Source organism: Pelophylax lessonae, assembly GCF_965119305.1.
Source record: "Pelophylax lessonae genome assembly, chromosome: 1".
NCBI lineage: Eukaryota > Metazoa > Chordata > Amphibia > Anura > Ranidae > Pelophylax > Pelophylax lessonae.
In genome coordinates this window covers 532,201,683-532,222,796 of record NC_138768.1, presented here as the reverse complement: position 1 = coordinate 532,222,796, position 21,114 = coordinate 532,201,683, and the positions used below count along the sequence as shown (strand labels likewise).

At 47.6% G+C, this 21,114-nt stretch overlaps 1 protein-coding gene across 1 annotated transcript in view; it reads left to right on the top strand.

Moving 5' to 3' along the window:
* CENPC (centromere protein C) overlaps positions 1–21,114 on the top strand; it is a gene marked incomplete at its 5' end in the record, with an annotated part of 583,906 nt that overhangs the window by 89,120 nt on the left and 473,672 nt on the right. Inside the window, 2 exons of the mRNA XM_082243417.1 lie at positions 14,134–14,216; positions 14,777–14,837. Coding sequence (XP_082099543.1) covers positions 14,134–14,216; positions 14,777–14,837 — 144 coding nt within the window. The remainder of the gene's footprint in view (positions 1–14,133; positions 14,217–14,776; positions 14,838–21,114) is intronic.

The window sequence follows — 21,114 nt, the reverse complement described above, 5'->3', positions numbered from 1 at the left end:
GAAGAGGGAAGGACTCTCATGGAGTGAGAACGCTGAAGCGGAAAGACAGTACCATGGACTCCAACCCTGACTCTCATTGAGCTCACGGATCAAATGGCCCAGGCCATGGTGTATCTATGTGACGCGGCTCTGGACGAGGCCCCCCTGGTCGCAAGAGTATCTGCAGTGGGGATTGCCTTTCGCTGCATGGTGTGGCTGAAGAGCTGATCGGCAGACCAAGCTTCTAAGAGGACCGTGTCTGATCTTCCCTTTTTGGGGGAACGCCTTTTTGGTGACTCCTTGGAGGAGCTAATTAAGGGTCTCACAGGGGGTAAGAGTACTCTTCTACCTCAATCTGCGAATGGTAAGCCACCCCGCGGGAAGTGGGGGCCTTCCTTCAAGGCTCAACGGGGGCTTTTTCGTGCCTCAGGGGCGCAGGAAAAAGGTAAACCGTTCAAAGCCTCCGGCGGAAACAAGAAGGCTTCGTCTGGTTAGCCCAAGGCTGGTCAGTCCGGTGCTGCGGCCAAGTCTTCTTCCGCATGAAGAGACACCCTCACCCGGTTCAGGGGTCGGGGACGTCTGTGTTGCTTTCGGGAACCCTGGACGTCTCTGAATTAAGACGAATGGGTTCACAAACTGATTCATTTAGGGTACAAGATCGAATTTCGGTCTTGCCCAGCAGACAGGTTCTTTACATCAAATCTTCATCTGTTCCCGGATCGTTTGATGGATCTCAAGGGGGCAGTGCAAGATCTTCAAAGGAGGGCAAGGTGCGTCTGATTCTGGACCTCAAATCTCTGAACCACTTTGTGCGGGTACAGAAGTTTCGGATGGAATCCATCCGGTCAGTGATGGCGTCTTTAAATCAAGGACATTTTCTGGCCTCCATCGATTTAAAGGATGTGTTTCTGCACATCCCTATCTACAAAGGTCATCAGCGGTAGCGGAGGAGCACTTTCAATTTGTCACATTACCCTTTGGTCTAGCTTCTGCTCCCAGGGTCTAAACCAAGGTGTTGGCCCCAGTGCTGGCTCTGCTGTGCAGGAGAGAGATTGCAGTCCTCTGTTATCTGGACGATCTCCTGTTAAGGGCGAGCTCGTGTGCCACTCTGTCGGGCGATCTGTCAGTCACGGTTCAGATGCTCCGGGAGTTTGGGTGGACCATCAACTTCCAGAAGTCGGCACTGACTCTGTCAGTACGTCTGAATTATCTTGGCATGGTCTTGGACTCCACTCAAGCAAACTACAATAGAGGGGGGCAAGTGGGACTTTAACGGTGCTAAATGATGGAGAAAAATCTGAATTCTCAAAAATTGTACATTTTATTACACATAGAAAGTGAGGACAAGACAATACATCAATATAAAATGATAAAATCAAGAAAATGCACTCGAAAATATCAACTCTACATGTTTCGCCATCTTCATAATAGCTTCTTCAGGAGTTTTCATAGACATTTCTCGAGAGTGAACATTTCTAGGTAACAAAGGGAAAAGACATAAAAAACATGACATGTGTATGTATATAGGGCTTATCTCAATGGTCCTAATATTGAGTGCCCAATTAATTTACATAATTATAAAGACAATGATACCAATAAAGTACCTTAAGATGACCTGAGCCCTTTCTTATGCCGAAGGTGGAGGTAATAGAGGTGACGCCACCAAAGCAAGCACAGAGGGGGAGGGGAGCCGAGACCCTCAGACTCCTAGAGTTGACCCATAGAGAGGGTGACAGCCAGGCTAGAAATGATAGGTAGAGATAATAAAACCAGAGCATAGAAATACATTTCAACCCAAAATTGCTATCTCTCCAATTGGTATGAGGCTAAATATCAGGTAGAAAAAGTTGCCAAAATAGTCACCTGATTATGAATAAATGTGCAGTTGATTCCCTAGGTACCTCAATGTAACAAAGACAGGAAGGGAAAATGAAGTCCCCTTAATATCCCCCAAATGGGAGGTATCCCTTGAAACAAAAGGAAATGGAATTTGTTGAAGATAGTAATAAATATAATAAGGGTCTGTCAAGTTTTGAGGGTATAAATACTTACCCAAAATTGACAAGATTCAGCACCTAAATTGTCATGCAGTATTCAAAAGTTCACCGCCATTTCAATTCAACAAGTTTTCCAATAGTACACAAAAATGAAGGAGACTGCACGGGAAGAAAAAGAAAAAGGCATGGAAGAACATCATCAGCGTTGGAATCTACCAAAAATATATGGAGAGAAGCAGGGTTTAAAAGATTTCATTTACCGCAAATGGTCTCAAAGATCATGTATCGTTCCCCGGTGGTCTAGTGTAATACTGACCATGTGGCGCCGGCATTTATACACCCCCTCCACTCCCTCGGCGTCTGACGTCACCGAGGGAGTGAGAGCGAGGTACGCCCAGTGGTCCAATGGAGGCCGAGAAGGAAGTGCGTCATTAAGACGCGACCTCATCACGTGATTCCGCCGGAACCGGAAGGTCGGGGATGACAACATCCGGTCAGGACATGAATGTAAGCAGAGGAGGTAACAGGTTGCCGAGAGGCAATCTAAAAAGAGATCCAAAATGAAACTGACAGCATCGCCGAAGACCGGATTTCAAGGAAATATATCCGCAATGCCTATACAATGGGGAAAGAATCCAAAGACACAAAAGGGTCATAAAAAAGAGAAAACTACCCCATCTAATAGATAAATCAGTATAGTGATACAGATGACAATTAAATAGAAAAGAGATGTTAGTGAAAACTCCATAAAAGGACAACTGGGCGTTTTGAAGCGGTGCTGCTACTAACCAGGTTGGACCATTTTTCCTGGAAAATAAATGTAGGGCACCGCGGGTGCCCATATGGGCAACCATAATAGAGGCTGAAAATAGGCTCGAATCCAAAAGGTCCCCCAATGTGCCTGCCCCGGGGTGTGCCACCTACAATCGCATCCACATAACGGCGGGGGTCAGGAAAAAATATATGATGAACAATTCACAGAATATTCTTGTTCTTTAAACGGTAATTAAACCACATCCACAGAAATAAACACATGTAGGCAATTTTGCCAAAATATATAGGATGTGCCAATAAAGGCACCTAAAAGGAGAGGACTTTGTAGCAAAAGTACAAGATCCAAAATGCTGACCAGCTACATAGATCCTGTGCTGAATCAGCAATAAATAGCAAAGGTTTCTATTCCAGAGATCAGGACCCCCAGGGACAGTGATCTCTTCTCCCTGCAGATCTGCATGAGGTCCCTGTGGCTGATGGTGTCTGCCTTCGAGGCGATCCCGTTTGCCCAGTTTCACACGAAGACTCTGCAAGCAGAGATTTTTGGTATGGAACAAGGATCCACAGTCCTTGGACCGGATGATTTGTTTGGGCCGCCTCACGAGGTTGGAGCTTTCATGGTGGCTTCTGTCGCTTAGCCAGGGCAAGTTTTTTCTGCCGCTGTTGTGGACGGTGATCACCACGGATGCTGGCCTGACTGTCTGGGGTGGAGTACTGGACACTCTTTGTGCCCAAGGAACGTGGTCGACGGAGGAATATTCCTTGCCGATAAATGTCTTGGAGCTCAGGGCGTTCAAGCTCTGCCTGCTCCATTGGGTGCCTCGGCTGCTGGGTCACCCGGTTCAGGCTCAAACCGACAATACCAGGGCTGTGGCTTACATCAATCACCAAGGGGGCACCAGGAGAGCCCGGGCGGCCAAGGAAGTGGCCGAGATTCTGGTTTTGGCCAAGGTGCACGTTCCAGCTCTCTCCGCTGTTGACATTCCAGGAGTGGAGAACTGGCAGTCGGATTATCTTGAGTCGTCAGTCCTTGGATCAGGGGAAATGGTCCCTGCATCCAGAGGGGTTTGCCTCCTGTGTGCTCGGTGGGGGACACTGGAAGTGGATCTGTTCGCGTCTCGTCTCAACAGAAAGGTGGAAAGGTTCGTGGCCAGGGTGTGAGATCCTCTGGCAGACGCCTCAGACGCATTGGTGGTTCCTTGGCACCGGTATCGGATGATTTATGCCTTTCCCCCGATTCAACTGTTGTCCAAGTTCCTCCGCAGGTTGGCGTTGGAAAAGGTGCAGGTGATTCTGGTGGCCCCAGACTGGCCTCGCCAGTCTTGGTACGCAGACCTCGTCATGATGGTCGTCGAGCCTCCCTGGCGGCTGCTTCTGAGGGAATATCTGCTGTCTAAAGGGCCGATTTTTCATCCTGCTTTACGGTCTCTGGCTTTCACGGCTTGGCTGTTGAAGGACAGAGGTCTCTCTGATGCTGTGATTCCTACCTTGCTGAGAGCTCAGACGGCTACCTCCAGGAAGATTTACCACCAGGGTACCATTAAGGGTTTCATCCTCGCTCCTCTTCGGTGGTGAAGGTCTTAGCTTTCTTGCAGAAAGGGATGGAACAACGTTTAGCTTTGGGCACGATAAAAGGTCAGGTGTTGGCCTCGGACATTTACTTCCAGCATCTCTTGGCTACTAGTTCCCTGATTCACACCTTTATTCAATCTGGCTCTTCCAAGGAGGTCCCCTTTGCCTCCTTGGGATCTGAATTTGGTTTTGTCCGTTCTGCAACGACCTCCCTTTGAAAATGTCAGAGAAATCTCTCTGTCTTTGCTGTCCCAGTAAGTTGTCTTTGTGGTGGCTATCACCTCTGCTCGCAGGGTGTCTAAATTGGCAGGTCTCTCTTGCCATTCGCCTTATCTGGTCGTTCATAGGGTAAGGTTGTTCTGCGACCCAACCAATCTTTTCTACCTAAGGTGGCGTCTGCCTTCCAACTCAATGAAGATATTGTTTTGCCTTCGCTTTGTGCGAAGCCCAAGCATCCCAAGGAATTTGCTCTGCATTCACTGGGTGTGGTTAGGGCGGTCAGGGTTTACCTGTCGGCCACTGAATCTTTTTGGACATCTGATTCCCTGTTTGTCCTTCCTGAGGGACCTCATAAGGAATCCGCTGCGTCTGCTGCAACCATTTCCAAATGAAGCAGACAGACTATTGTTCAGGCCTATTCACTAAAGGGTCAGTTGCCTCCTTTCCCTGTGAGGGCACATTCTATGAGAGCGCTGAGTGCCTCTTGGGCTTTTCGCCATCCAGCTTTAGTGGCTCAGGTGTGTAAAGCGGCGACCTGGTCGTCCGTGCACACTTTTACTAAATTTTAGAAGATTGTTTTGATGGCATCCTCGGATGCTTCCTTTGGCCGCAAAGTTTTGCAGGCTGCTGTTTGTTGAAGACGTCCTTTTCTCTTTGCTGGGGTGAATTTTTGTTTTGGGGTTAGCTCCTGTTGGTTGGGCTTCTGTTGCCCTGATGGGTAAGTTTTTTTTTTTGGTGGCCTTGATGGATCCTTGCCGTTTGTTGGTTGCTGTTAGAAATAGATTTTTACTCAGCTGTCACGACTCTTTTAGAAAAGTTGTTTATTCTTTCAAAGCAAGCATACGTTACATAGAAATAGAATAGATGGATAAATGAATGAATAGTTGAATGAATGGTTCTCTTCAGCATCAAGCCTCAAAAGGAGAGAAGTTTACAGATGTTATGTGTCAGCATAAGGTGGTATCGCTTTTCCTCTGGATTACCATTTCAATTGACCAATTTTTATGGTGTTCAGAAGTCCTATGTCAGCAAAAGTATATTCCCAAAAAGGTAGTACTTCTAAATATAAAAGTAACCTCCCACTCTTAACATATATGTTCTTGACACATAACTCCTCCCAACATCCTAACATAGACACTCAAATCTTAGAATAGAATACATACGTTAGCAAGATGGATTCTCTGTCCTTGTCAAAGTCATAATGCACTAACCTTTCATAAAAACATTACAATATATTTATCATATGTATTTCATATGTATTTTAGATGTATTTCAGATGTGTTTCAGATATATGTCAAATGTGTTTCAGAGACTTTTATCATTTCATTCTATAAATCTCTAACAGTTGCGTTTCTTCCCACCCCTCATGCCTACACTGCTTTGGGAAGTCCCATTTGTGAGGAAACTATGAAGTGGCTGCATCTGTCAGAGGACGTAAGAGAAACTAGAGTTTTTGTAAGAACTTACTGTAAAATTCTTTTCTCTGAGTCCTCTGACAGAAGCAGCCCCCGCCCCTTTTATTTTGGGGTTTCTTTTCTTCCTGTACTGCTTGCTACGAAACTGATTAGTAGCTCTATGTGTCTTGGGGGTAATGTCTGAAGGGACAGCCCCTAAGGGTGTGTCTGGTGAAAGTTTTTTAATGAAGTTTCACTATCTAGCCTGCTCCTGCAGAGGGCGCCATTACCCAATTTTGATGAAACTTGGAAGGGCTGCATCTGTCAGAGGACTCATAGGAATAGAATTCTATTTTTCTCTTACGTCCTCCGACAGTCGCCGCCTCTTCATATTCGTCACATATGGGGTATTAGACTTTGCTCCGAAGGAGTAGCTAGGCAACAGAATATGTTAACATTAAAGCTTTTAACATATCCCACCCTCAAGGGGTGGTCCCCTCAGTCAATACCCTCCTACTTCCTGCAACCATATCTCAGTTTTAATGTCTAGCTTGTCAGGAGTGGCTGGCTTTTTCTGTGCTGGGGCTTTCTGCCCCAGACTCTTTCTTCTTTTTATAATTTTGTTTGAGTTTTCTCTCTACCTTTACTTAGCTGTTATTTTTGTCAGCGTTAGTTAGTTCTTCTGATGAAGAGGATCATGCTGGCTGGGTCTCGGGCTGATCCCCCTGGTCGCAGGTCGTGGGTCAGTGGCTTCCCAGCCTGCCATCGAGCGTTCAGCCAGGTAACGCTCCTGGCACAGTGAACGACCCATCCCTGTTCGGTGCAGGGATGATTGGTGAGGTGGCTACCTCACTGGACGCTGTGCGGTTTCTTAACCCCCATTTTGTGCGTCTTGAATTGCGACTCTCCCTGCCTCATGTGCAGCGGCTTATTCGCCTGTGCGGGTCCCCCACGCCATTGAGAGGTAAGTGTATCTATGTGGGGACCTGTCTGTCTGGGGGGTGTCAGTCTGGGACTGTGTAACCTGCCTCTATTCACACTGCTTGTCTCCCTATCTCTCGGCTGCATGCTGTGGGCTGCAAGGGGGGGGGGGAGCTGTGTGACACTGTGTGTGTCAGTCTGGTCAGTGTGAGAAGCTGTGTGCTGTGGGGCATGTTTTTTTGGCATGTTTGGGCATATACAGCGATCGCTGCGGCGATCTGACATGTATTCCTGTACAGGGATGTCACGTGTGCATTACTGCACTGTGGAGCGGCGGTTTCGGCGCCAAACGGCGCCATTTTGCCTACACTCGCTCCGGCCGCATGTTTTACATGAATGGCGGCCATTTTCTTGTAGCCTCCATAGGCTTTCATAGAGCGCCCTGGCAGCATCACTTCCTCTTTCCAGGAACACCGATCAAGGCAGCAGCAGCGGCGAGGGTCTCCTCAGGTTTTATCCTTCTGTTCTTGCTATCCATTGCCTGTGTTCAGTTTGCATATTCCCTGTGGGGGTCTCATTGTGCTTGAGTGTGGTGCGGTGGGCTGCGCTTGCCGCGCTTGCTTAAAGGGGCAGTTAACCCTTTATTGTCTGGCATTACAGGGGCAATGGATTCTCAGGAGGGCAAATTTCCTACCGCCTTGGTGGAAAGCCAGGGGACCGCTGTTTCCCCCCCAGGGGGGGATTTAGCCACTATTGTGGCTGGCCTTGCTGCTCAGGTGCAGATGCTGGTGGCTGCTCAATCTACTAAAAGACCCAGAATTGCTCTTTCCTCTGATTCTGAGGGTGAAGGTGATGGGGTTGTTATGGCGGGGGCCTCCTTATCGGGGTCCCGCTCCTCCCTAGATCTAGTGGGGTCCGAGGTGGAGGCTGAAGTTGAGGGGGTTGATAATTCTCCCCCTGGCTCGCCTGAAGAGCTTGCAATCATGGATGAATTGATTGTTTCCATAAAGCAAACACTGCGTTTGCAGGATGAAGTGTGTCCCTCCGCTGCCTTGGCGGCCTATGGGACGCAGAGAAAACGCAGGACGCCGCAGGTTTTTCCCTGCAATGATGATTTTCAGCGCGCTGTTAAGGAACAATGGCGCAATCTGCGCAAACCTTTTGCTGTACCAAGTAGGTTCAAGCTGCGTTATCCTTTCTCGCCTTCCACTGATGAAAGGTGGTGTGTGCCTCCCCCAGTGGATCACGCAATTGCGGTTTTAAACAAGGCCACTGCGATTCCTGCAGAGGATTCCCCTGTGTTCCGTGATGCCACGGATAGGAGATTGGAGTCTCTTGCCCGTCATACTTATTCTGTTACGGGTTCTATGCTTAAAGCTCTGTTTGCTTCTCTCATGGCGGCCCAGGCGATCGCAAGTTGGACGCAGATGCTTAGGCGCGTCCTAGTGGCCGACTCGGCCTCGCCGGCGACCCTGGATATGGTGGATCAAATCCACCAGGGTGTCATGTATCTGTGTGATGCGGACCTGGACCTGGTTCCATTGGCTGCACGTGTGCACAGCGTGGCGGTGTTGTCTCGCCGCCTGGTTTGGTTAAAATGTTGGTCGGTGGACCAATCTTCACGTAAGACCTTAGCCAATCTGCCTTATGATGGGTCTCGCCTTTTTGGGGAGTCCTTGGATGTGTTGATTAAGGGGATCACCGGGGGTAAGAGCACTCTCTTGCCCCATTTCCCCAAGGCTAAGGGGGCTTCTGGGAAGAAGCATGCTAATTTTCGGCCCCCTCAGGGGTCCTTTCGTGCCTTTCGGCCGCACTACAAGGGCAAGCCGTTCAAAGGTCAAGGCTCTCAGAAGAAGCCCTGGTCTGGGAAACAGAAGTCCGGCCAATCCGGATCTGCAGCCCATAACAGTTCGGCCTGAAGGGGCGCCCTCACCCAGTTTTGGGGTGGGGGGACGCTTGCTCGGTTTTCTTCAACCCTGGTTGGCCCGTGTGCGGGACAGATGGGTTCAGGAGATCGTTCGATCTGGTTACAAGATCGAGTTTCTCTCTCGGCCGGAGAGCAGATTTTTTCCCTCAAATCTTCAACTGTCTCCAGAGCGTTTGCGGGACCTGCACCTGGCGGTGCGGGACCTGAGGGCTCAGGGAGTGGTGGTTCCGGTGCCTCATCGGGACAGATTTCGGGGGTTTTATTCCAATCTGTTCACCGTGCCCAGAAAGGAGGGCAAGGTTCGTCCAATTCTGGACTTGAAGGCTCTGAACCGTTCTGTGCGGGTTCGCAAGTTCCGCATGGAATCCCTGCGGTCGGTGGTGGCTGCCCTGGTTCCGGGGGAATTCATGGCCGCCATCGATTTGAAGGATGCGTATCTTCACATCCCCATTTTCGAGGGTCACCAGAGGTTCCTTCGATTTGCCATTGCGGAGGATCACTACCAGGTCGTGGCGTTGCCTTTTGGTCTCGCCTCGGCTCCGCGGGTCTTCACCAAGGTGCTTGCACCGGTTCTGGCATTATTGAGGGCCCAGGGCATTTCTGTCCTGGGGTATCTGGACGACATTCTGGTTCGGTCTGCGACCAGCCAGGGTCTGGAGAAGGACCTGTCTGTCACGATGCAAACTCTGCAGGAGTTTGGTTGGACGATAAATTTTCCAAAGTCAACACTGAGTCCGTCGGTTCGTCTTCCCTACCTGGGAATGATTCTGGACTCGGTGCAGGCGAAGGTCTTCCTGCCGGAAGACAAACTCAGAACTCTTCAGGAGGAAGTCAGGTCCCTCAGGGACGTTCCGCACTCGTCTCTGCGGACGTGCATGAGATGTCTGCGATTGATGGTCTTGGCCTTCGAGGCGATTCCCTTCGCCCAGTTTCACACGCGGGGTCTCCAAGCGGAGATCCTGTCCAGGTGGGACGGGCGACCTCAATCTCTGGATCTTCAAATCTCGTTGAGTCATCGCATCAGAAGAAACCTTCTGTGGTGGCTCCAGTCCCCGATGGTGTCCGGGGGCAAGTCGTTTCGTCCTGTCTCGTGGACGGTGATCACCACGGATGCCAGCCTGTCGGGCTGGGGTGGTGTTCTGGGCGTTCTATCCGCCCAGGGAACTTGGTCGGAGGGGGAGTCTTCCCTTTCGATCAACATTCTGGAATTGCGTGCGATAAGTCTCTGTCTTCATCGCTGGACGGACCGGCTGCAGGGCTGCCCGGTTCGGGTGCAGACGGACAATGCCACGGCGGTGGCCTACATCAACCACCAAGGGGGCACCAGGAGTGTCCGAGCGGCTCGAGAAGTGGCCAACATTCTGTCTTGGGCCGAGACTCATGTCCCGGCGATAACGGCGGTTCACATTCCGGGGGTGGAGAACTGGCAGGCGGACTATCTGAGTCGCCAGACCCTGGATCAGGGGGAATGGTCTCTCCACCCGGCTGTCTTCCAGATGTTGTGCGCGAAGTGGGGTCTTCCAGATGTGGACCTGTTCGCGTCTCGTCTTAACAACAAGGTGAAAAGGTTCGTGGCAAGGACGCGCGACCCTCGGGCAGACGCGTCGGACGCGTTAGTGGCCCCGTGGCATCAGTACAGGCTGATGTACGAGTTTCCACCGATTCAGTTGCTGTCCAGGTTCCTTCGCAGGTTACACTCGGAACGCAGCACGGTGATTCTTGTGGCACCGGACTGGCCTCGCCGGTCCTGGTACGCAGACCTCGTGAATCTGGCGGTCGACGCCCCGTGGCGTCTGCCTCTTCGAGACGATCTACTGTCTCAAGGACCGATATACCATCCTGCTTTACAGTCGCTGGCTTTGACGGCCTGGCTGTTGAGACCGAGGTCCTGAAGGAGAGGGGTCTCTCTCCAGAGGTCGTTCATACTTTGATCAACGCGAGGAAGTCTTCCTCGGGGAAGGTTTATTACCGTACTTGGAAGGCCTATTTTGCCTGGTGTGAGTCCAGGGGGTTTTCACCTCGCACGTACTCGGTTTCCCGTGTGCTGTCTTTCCTTCAAACGGGTGTTGATCAGCGTTTGGCGCTGGCTACGATCAAGGGTCAGGTGTCTGCGCTGGCCGTTCTGTTTCAACGTCCCGTGGCTTCCAACTCCTTGGTTGGCACCTTTGTTCAGGGTGTGCGGCATCTGGTTCCTCCTAGGAGGGATCCTTTGCCCCCTTGGGACTTGAATCTCGTTCTGTCTGTGTTGCAACGTGCTCCTTTTGAACAGATCAGGGAGATCTCGTTGTCTATGTTGTCCAAAAAGGTCGCCTTTTTGGTGGCGATCACTTCGGCTCGCAGAGTGTCGGAGCTGGCGGCTTTGTCCTGCAAGTCTCCGTACCTGGTTGTTCATTTGGATAAGGTGGTCTTGCGACCTAATCCTTCTTTTCTTCCGAAACGAGTTTCGGAATTCCATCTTAATGAGGATATTGTCTTACCTTCGCTGTGCGCGAAGCCTAAACATCCAAAGGAGGTGAGATTGCATTCTCTGGATGTTGTTCGGGCGATAAGGGTTTACCTTAAATCGACTGAGTCTTTTCGAAAGACGGACTCCTTGTTTGTTCTTCCAGAGGGTCCTCGGAAGGGCATGGCGGCTTCGGCCTCTACCATCGCCAAATGGATCAGGCAGACCATTGAACAGGCCTATGCTTTGCAGGGGAAGGTTCCCCCTGTGCCTGTGAAGGCGCACTCTACTAGATCTTTGAGTACGTCTTGGGCCTGTCGTCATGGGGCTTCTGTAGCCCAGGTGTGTAAGGCGGCGACCTGGTCGACCGTACACACGTTCACAAAATTCTACAAAGTAGATGTTCAGGCATCGGCGGATGCTTCCTTTGGCCGCAAGGTTCTTAGTGCGGCAATTCCCTAGGGTCCCTTGTTGGGGACCTCTGGCTGTTGGGATAAGTTTTGTATCCCCTGGTTTTTTGTCTTTTCCCTGGGTTGTTGCTCCTGTTGAGCACTTGTTTTTTTCTGTTGCCCAGCTGGTTTCCTTCCTTTGGTAAGATTCCTTCCTTTGATGCGGAGACTGCGTTGCCTTTTCGGCGCGGATGCGTTTCCCACCCCTCATGTTTGCACTGCTTTGGGACGTCCCCATATGTGACGAATATGAAGAGGCGGCGACTGTCGGAGGACGTAAGAGAAAACGGAATTTTTGTAAAATCTTACCTGTAAAATTCCTTTCTCTGAGTCCTCCGACAGTCGCCGCCCCCGCCCCTCTTTTGGGGTTTGGTTGTATACTCTACTGCTATTCCACTAAAACTGAGATATGGTTGCAGGAAGTAGGAGGGTATTGACTGAGGGGACCACCCCTTGAGGGTGGGATATGTTAAAAGCTTTAATGTTAACATATTCTGTTGCCTAGCTACTCCTTCGGAGCAAAGTCTAATACCCCATATGTGACGAATATGAAGAGGCGGCGACTGTCGGAGGACTCAGAGAAAGGAATTTTACAGGTAAGATTTTACAAAAATTCCGTTTTTCGAGGCTTCCTTCAGCTTACATCCAAGCAGAGCATGTTTTGGATTCTTGGTCTGGTTAAGTTGGGTGAGGGTATAAATGAAATTTATAGACTATGATCCAAAATCGCCTCACCTTAGGGCACTGCCACCATATGTTGTACATCGTCCCTTTCTGACTGCAGCCTTGGAAACATTTTAAAGAAGCTTCTGGGACGTAAGTGGCCAGTCTGGTTGGCACCATATACCATTTTAACTTCTTCAGATCCACGCTATAGCCGAAGTACGGCTGCAGCGCGGACTCGAATTTCCGGGAGGCCGTCTTTAAACGGCCTCCCAGTAACATGCTCCCCGCGCGCTCCCATCGGGGAATATCTGTGTCGGCCGTGTCCCTTGGACACAGCCAATCACAGATCGTGGTAAATGGCCAACCACGTGATCGGCCCATGCAATGAGAGATGATCTCATATGTAGACATATGAGATCATCTCTCATCGCCAGCTCGCCTTCCTCACACAGAGACTGCAGTGTGAGGAAGGAGCAGAGCCGATCAGCCATTCGGGGACACAGACAAATGTAATCAGGGCACTGATCACCAGTGCCCTGATTACAACAGAGGTAAATAAAATACAATGTGCCCACCATCAGTGCCCACAGTGCCCTCCATCAGTGCCCCCCATCAGTGCCCATAGTGCTGCCAGTCAGTGCCCATCAGTGCCTGCTAATCTAGGCACTGATGAGCACTGACTGGCAGCACTATGGGCACTGAGTGTGGGCACTGATGGTGCTGCCCATCAGTGCTTATCAGTGTCCATCAGTGCCACCCATCAGTGTCCAGCAGTGCCAATCAGTGCCGCCCGTCAGTGCCACCTCTCAGTGCCCAGCAGTGCCACCTATCAGTGCCCCCTATCAGTGCTCATCAGTGCGGCATATTAGTACCTCCTCGTCAGTGCCACCTCATCAGTGCCCATAAGTGCCACCTCATCAGTGCCCATAAGTGCCACCTCATCAGTGCCCATCAGTGCAGCCTATCAGTGCCCATCAGTGCCGCCTCATCAGCGCACATCAGTGAAGGAGAAAAATGTATTTATTTTCAAAATTTACTGACCGAAAATAAGAAAAACTTTTTTTTTTTTCAAAATTTTCTGTCTTTTTTCTTTTTTTTTGTAAGAAATAAAAAACCCAGAGATGATTAAATACCACCAAAAGAAAGCTCTATTTGTGTGAAAAAAAAATGATAAAAATTTCATATGGGTACAGTGTAGCATGACCGCGCAATTGTCATTCAAAGTGTGAGAGCGCTGAAAGCTGAAAATTGGCCTGGATAGGAACTTGGTGAAAGTGCCCGGTAGGCAAGTGGTTAAAAGCACTTTATAATTAGCTTTAATGATGGAGGTGTTTGTTGAGTGACTATGATGCTTCCTGGGCTTATTGAGTGCACTTAAGCTCAAGATTTTCCTGGATGTCCTGTTCCCATTTGACCATGTAGTCCTGTTTTACGAAAGTATGCATTAGAATAGTGTAAGTCTCTGATATATGACCTCGGACTTTATCATATTTATAACATAGGCATTCCATAGGTGACATGGTTACTTTATCTAATTTGCGGGATAAAGTGTAGAGGAAGTGCTTTATCTGAGTATACCTAAAACACTCTGATTCCAGCATTTGATATTTCTTCATCAGGGTTTGTTTGGTCAGGAATACCTTAATAATCTTGGTATTTTTGGCTGCTTTAATACATGCATTAATTACATACTTTAAATACACATTTTTTAAATAAAACAGATTGGTGTATATATATATATTCATGTGAAGTAGAAGCACTTACAGAATTATTTTAACGTTTTCATCTGTAGGTGATGAAGAATCGCCTGGTTTTAGTAGGTCATCATTTTTTGGAGACAGTGTAACGAATATTAACATTCCAGGAAGTATTCAGGTAAGACAAAATGTATTTGTGTGTGTATTATGTAAAATGTATGTTTTTGATGAGTGCGTATTATAGCTGGGTACCAGACGATGTGATCAAATGTGTGTTCGTGTTTTTTCTTTTTCTTTTTTTAAATCTGCAGCCAAATGAATGGGCTACACTGCAGGATCATTTTACCAAGCTGGTCAGGGAACTAATTGAATTGCTTTCTGAGGTTACTTGGTAGCTGATCCTGATTCTTGCACTATCGTAAATAATTAAAAAAAAGACAAATACACCCTCTGTAACCAATGTACTTAATTTGCACCAGCTAACACTACTCAGTATTCTAAGAAAACACAGCAGCGTGTCATGTTGTGCTACAAGAAGTATATTCTTGAATACCCATTAATAAAATGAATCAGAGAACACTGCCATAAACTCAGAATCGTATAGGAGTGTAAAAACCGTAATGAGAAGCCCGATATTGTTAAATGCTACTGTTCTTGAATTTAGCCTAGCAAGCCATACTATATATTAGTATTGTAACTTTTTACAATCATAATTTGTCTTTTACTTTTTTTGTTTAGAATAAACAAGATTCTTCAACAAATCCTCGCATTTCTAAATTAAATAGGCTCTACTCTACAGGTAGGTAATCATAAATTCCAGATTTCTTTCATTAATTGACAGACACAGCTTCCATATCTTCTTTGACCCTTGGGTTATGCCGCCTCCTACAGGAGTAGGACACTAGGCGTAAAAAAATTAAGGGCAGTCCCAGGGGGTTTACTCCCACTTCCTGATATAGGACTTCAGTTTTTTTCTGCCTAGTCAGGAGTAAGGACCTAGTTCCTTGCTGGGATCTCTGGTCCTAGCATTTTTTTCCTTTTTAAACAAAATTTTCTTCTTTTATTTTATTTTCTGAACTACAATTAAGTCTGTTCCAGTGAGAACTGCAATCAACCAGTCCGGCCAGGGAGCTCGAACCGACCGCAGCCCTGCACTAGGTCGGCCACGACATATCCCCACTGGACAGGGGCTGGTGAGTTAAACGGCTCGCGAGGACGCATTGCCCTGGTCATGACCCTGGTCACAACCTGAGTCACAGCGTACCTCTGGGCTGCAGAAGATGGTGCGTTGGTCTGCCTGGAGTGGTGCCCGCCCAGTTCCAAGGTGTGGGGAGTAGTGTTCCCCCTCCCTTCTGGTGATTTCTTGGGGTGAACGTGGGTTCCTCCCTGGGTTGGTAGGTGCCCCATGTATCCTTCCTTCCCAAATAGCGCCCCCCTCATCTACTGGGGTCCCTCTGCAAAATACCTCCCATTCACCCTTACCTAGCCCCTCCCCCCAGTCCTCCCCCCGGGGTGGCCATGCTGTAAACATGCATTGGGGTGTCAAGCGGTGATGGGGAGGAGGGGGCCTCCTGATTCTCAGTTCACACATTTCTGGGGGAATGGTCCTGGTTGGGGTCCCTGCCAGGGCCATCCTTGCTGGCTAATTGTACCTGGGGGTGCTTGGAGTCGGGTTGGCGCTTACATTTTGCATTATAGCAGTGGGTTTTGTGTGCTGGGACCTGTGGTGCCACTGGTGCAGCGGTGGGGGAATTTTCACAGCGATTTTTTAAATTTTTTTTTCTACATTTCGCTGGTAGTTCCCAGGTTAACCGTGGAGTCCCTGGTGCACGTGTCACCACCTGACCCACTCTCAGAAGTTGCGGGACCCTCTGGGTCTCAGTCCACCTTGGCGGCCATGATGGCAGTCCTGCAAGCTCTGGTGTCCAAAGTTGATATGTCCCTTCAAAATAGGCCTAGCAAAAAGCGTCCCCCCTCCTTCACCTGCATTCTCTGTCTCCTAAGATGCTGAGGTCGATTTGGCCGCCGCGGACGCGAGTCACCCTACTGGGTCTGTGTCCTCGAAAAGTGAGGATGATTCTTCTTCCACTACGGCCGCGCATGAAAAGTCGCTAGTGCAGGGGTCTTCAAACTATGGCCCTCCAGTTGTTCAGGAAATACAATAAAAGCAAAGAGAGAAAACAGGCGCCTCTGAGTAAAGACTGTAATTTTAATTGGCAAACAATAGTAAAAACTTACATCAAGGTAAGTGATAGTAGGCACGGTGGGTCCTTCCGGTGTCCGTGTGGAGGCTTTGGGTCAACGCTGGGGGTCTGTCATCATCTCACAGCTCTTCCTGTTCCTGTCCAGCAGGAAATGAAGGCTGTCATGGGCGTGAAAATGAGGCTTGGACCGCAAGATGGAACGCAGGGTGACCGTGTTGGCCGTCCACAGGATCTTCTGGCGAGATGACGACGCGTTTCCGAGCATGCGCTCTGCGGTGGAATACCAGCGCGCGCTCCTTTCTCAAGTCAGGTGGTAGGAAGGGGAAATCAGGACCAATTTATGTGCTCAGGAATGGTGACCTCTAGTGGGGGAATTACTGAAGTGCTATCTAGATTAAACTATGTAACTATGTAATGGCTATACATGAGCTAGAGGTCTGGAAAATATACAATAGCAACTTTACAATGAGGTATAGCAGTATAGGTTACCTTGTGGTAAAACCTAAATGGACTAGTTATAAAATGGTGGATACATCTAGTTCTTCATTCAACCCATTGGGCGAGAGTGTATTTAGGGAATAAATCCAAAAAGTTTCACGTTCACAAAGTTTGTGGAATCTTTCGGCTTCAGGGAGGTCTTTAGGTATTTGCTCTATAATCCATACCTCGAGGTCTGTAGTAGATTTTCCGTGATGCATAAGAAAATGGTGGGGGACACTATGTTTGTCCTTTCCTTCCTCTATTTTCCTCCTGTGTTCCCCAAATCTTTGTCGAAGGGGGCGGATAGTATGTCCTACATAGAGGAGGTTACAATGACAACTGAGGCAATAGACCAATAATTTGGCTTTCAGGAGATGACTTTCAGCTACATAGTCATCGTGTCTGGTACAATTGCGCCTTAAACTACAAAATTGTCCCTTAGGAATATTGTTGGTCCATTTGTTATAGTGGCAGCTTTTAAAGTGCAATAAGGAGTTGCTTGCAGTAGGTTTAGAGTAGTTCTTAGCATGAATTTGATTTCATATATAATACAGTTCAAGGTCCAGAAAAGCATGTCGTTCAGAATTGATGACATGAGTGAATGTTAATCCGTGAGGGTTATGATTGCAATGTTGTGTAAAGTTGTTGATGGTGTCAGGGGGTCCGTCCCAGATTATGACGATATCGTCTATGTACCTGCCATAGAAGATAAGGTGTCTGGAGTATGGGTTATTGTGCCATATTTTTTGGAATTCCCATAAACCCATGGCTAGGTTCGCTTAAGATGGTGCGAAATTTGCTCCCATGGCTGTTCCATTAATTTGTAGGTAAAATTGGTCGTTAAATTTGAAATGGTTGTGGGTGAGGCAAAATTTTGTACATTTCAAGATGAAGTGGGCTTGTTTTGGACTCGTATAGGGATCATGATGGAGAAAGTGATCTAGAGCTGTTAGACCGAAATGGTTTGGGATGGATGTATACAGTGAGTTGACATCCAGAGACACACAAGTATAACTAGGTTCCCATGTATAGGGAGACAATAGTTCCGAAAGGTGAGTTCTGTCTCTAATGTAGGACGGTAAGCTTTGGGCTAGGGGTTGGAGAAAATGGTCTATGTAAAGGGAGAGACCAGAGGTGATACTCTCCATGGATGCAATAATTGGACGGCCTGGGGGGTGGGTGAGGTTTTTGTGAATCTTGGGAATATGATAAAAATATGGGGTACGGTAAAACACCCTGTTGAGGAAGGATGCTTCATTGGAGTCTATAATTTTGGTTTCAACGGCATGGTCAATGATGACTTTGAGGTCCAGTTTATACTCAGGAAGAGGATCTTTTTGGAGTTGGGTGTAAGTGTTGGAATCAGCCAATAGTCTTTCAGCCTCTTGGATATAGAAATCTCGATCGAGGAGGACAATACCTCTTCCTTTGTCTGCATTTTTGATGATCATGTTATTGTTGTTGATCAGGGATGAGAGCGCTCTTTTTTTCTGGGGTATAAGGGCACCTAGCTGGGTAGGGGTATGGGAGGATTGTTTGCACATTTTAAGGAACTCAGAATAAACCATGTTGTAAAAGGTAGTGAGGTGTGGACCTTTATGTTGGTATGGGTAGAAGACTGATTTGGGCTTTAGTGTAGAATGTTGGACTGGGGGGGAGGTTGCTAGATGTTGTGTGAACAAATCTAGGTCAGTGAGGGAGTCGTCATTGTACAGCTTTTCTAATGTGTCAATGATGTCTGTCTCAAAGTTAAATTCTTGTTGCACAGGTGTTGGACAGGAGAAGTCAGCCAATGTGGGGTTAGGTCTAGAGCCCTGTTTTGTGTGGTTGATTTGAAAGAATCTTTTCAAAGTCAAGTTTCTCACATATTTGTTTAGGTCCTTGAAGAGAAGAAACAGGTCCTGTTTATTACAGGGGGCAAAATTAAGGCCCCTAGTTAGGAGGGATGTTTTTGCCTGAGAGAGTGTGTGTTTGGATAGGTTAAAGATTTTAATGGTTTCAGTGTTTTGTTTTTTTTTTGCTATTTCTCCCCCTTCTGCATCCTCTCCTGTGTGTTTTCTTTTTGATGGACCTGTTTGAGGGGGTCATGTCACTAAAAAAGACTCCATGATTGTGGTATTAGGATTGACGGGCAGGTCATGGGGAGAACAAACGGGTGGGGTCCTGTGGGTGGCTGAGGGTGCCTCCGTAACTGTAATACCCCTGTGGGATGGTGAAGCGTGATGGTGAAACGTGAACGGTAGAGTCACGAGGGGACTGGCGAGGCAATATGCTAGATGGAATCTCACGGTCTTCTATAGAAGTCGTGTCCATGGATGTAAGGGATGGGATAACTATAGCAGTCACAGGAAAATTGTGAGCTACAGATTTACATGGGGTAGATGGTGTATGGAGACGTGATGATGTTTGTAGTCCACGATCTGGGTGTTTGTTCGTGGTTAGATGGCAATTGGCCTTGTGTGAAACTGTAGATGAATGGGCATTGTTGGAATTGTGGGGACGATTGTAAAAGGTTGTAAGATTTTTTAATGTTTTAGTATGGGGTGGTGTACGATCTTTTTTGTTCAAAAAAGGCTTGGGGTTAGATTTGACTGGTGTGTTGGTTCTGATGGGGTGTGAAGTAGTGGGTAAGAAAGAACCGGAGCCTTTGCTGTGATTATGGGGCCTATATGGCCGTACTAGATTAAAGGTTAGCAAAGATGAAGTGGTAGAAGAGGGATTGACCTGGTCAACAAGATTTGGTGTCTGCTGTGGTTGGTTCCATGTGAAGACCCTATTGTTGGTGTAATCATGGAGATCACGTCTAAATTTACCTATTTTGGTGCGGATGAGGCAATCTTCTTGTCTTTTGGGGTTCTTCTTTAGGGTGTCCAGCCAAGAAAGAGGTAAACACTGCTTGGCATCCACGTTTTCTTGTGAAATAATTTGCACCTGGTGGGTCAACCTAGAGGATCCATGTTCGATAAGAGCACTGATCCATTTGGAGGTACAGAATTTGGCGATGTTATTCCATTCTGTAGAATTTTCCTGATCCAAAAAGGAACAGGTTTTGGTTATGCTTAAACCTCTGGGTGAAATTTTGGTAGCAATATATTTGTTAAGGAAAAATTTGTCCCACCATTGGGAATTGGTGGAATGTATGAGCCGCTCTAATTTTTTGAATTTACCACACAAGGTATAGCGAGATGTTTTGGTAAGAGATGGATTACTAGTAAAAAGAGTGGCTGGTAATGTGGTGTATAGATCATCTAGTACACTATACTTGTGGAGCTCTATGTCAGAGATGATGTCCATGATGAAAGCAAAAAACTAGGGGGGGGGGGGGACAAGTGAGTGGGAGGTGAAGTTCTAAACAGCCAGAGAGGTTGGATATGTACATTACACAAGGGATGTGCTGATATAATGACATACAATAGATATGCAATCAAATGAAGAATAATAAATGAACAATAATGTGCTAATATGCAGACCTACAGTAAAAAAGAACCAGGGGTGGGATACACAGTGAAAGAGTGGGCCAAAAGGCATTAAGGGGATAACACTGAGGATAAAAAAACCCACTGGAACATACATGGCAATAAATAGGGTGATATAAAATTGCTACAGCTTCTGCCTACCAAAGAAAAAGCTTCAATGTTTAAAAAGGAAAAAAAAAAAAATGACAAGTGGCGCAAGGCTGATGGCACTACATTAAGAGGTAGTCCATATAGTAGCCCTTAGGGCTATCATAGAGTCTTGAGTGGATTCAGGAAACAGTCCATACGCTCAGGGCCAGCCTATTAGGGAGCGGAAGCAATCTCTAGACATAGAACAAAAGCAAAGAGAGAAAACAGGCGCCTCTGAGTAAAGACTGTTATTTTAATTGGCAAACAATAGTAAAAACTTACATCAAGGTAAGTGATAGTAGGCACGGTGGGTCCTTCCGGTGTCTGTGTGGAGGCTTGGGGCTTGGGGTCACCGCTGGGGGTCTGTCATCATCTCATAGCTCTACATGTTCCTGTCCGGCAGGAAATGAAGGGTGTCACGGGCGTGAAAATGAGGCTTGGATCGCAAGATGGAACGCAAAAAGAGCGCTCTCATCCCTGACCAACAACAATAACATTATCATCAAAGATGCAGACAAAGGAGGAGGTATTGTCCTCTTCGATCAAGATTTCTATATCCAAGAGGCTGAAAGACTATTGGCTGATTTCAACACTTACACCCAACTCCCAAACATCCTCTTCCTGAGTATAAACTGGACCTTAACCACTTGCCTACAGTGCACTTTCACCCCCTTCCTGCCCAGACTGATTTTCAGCTTTCAGCGCTCTCACAGTTTGAATGACAATTACTCAGTCATGCAACACTGTACCCATAAAAAATTGTGTCCTTTTTTTTCACACAAATAGA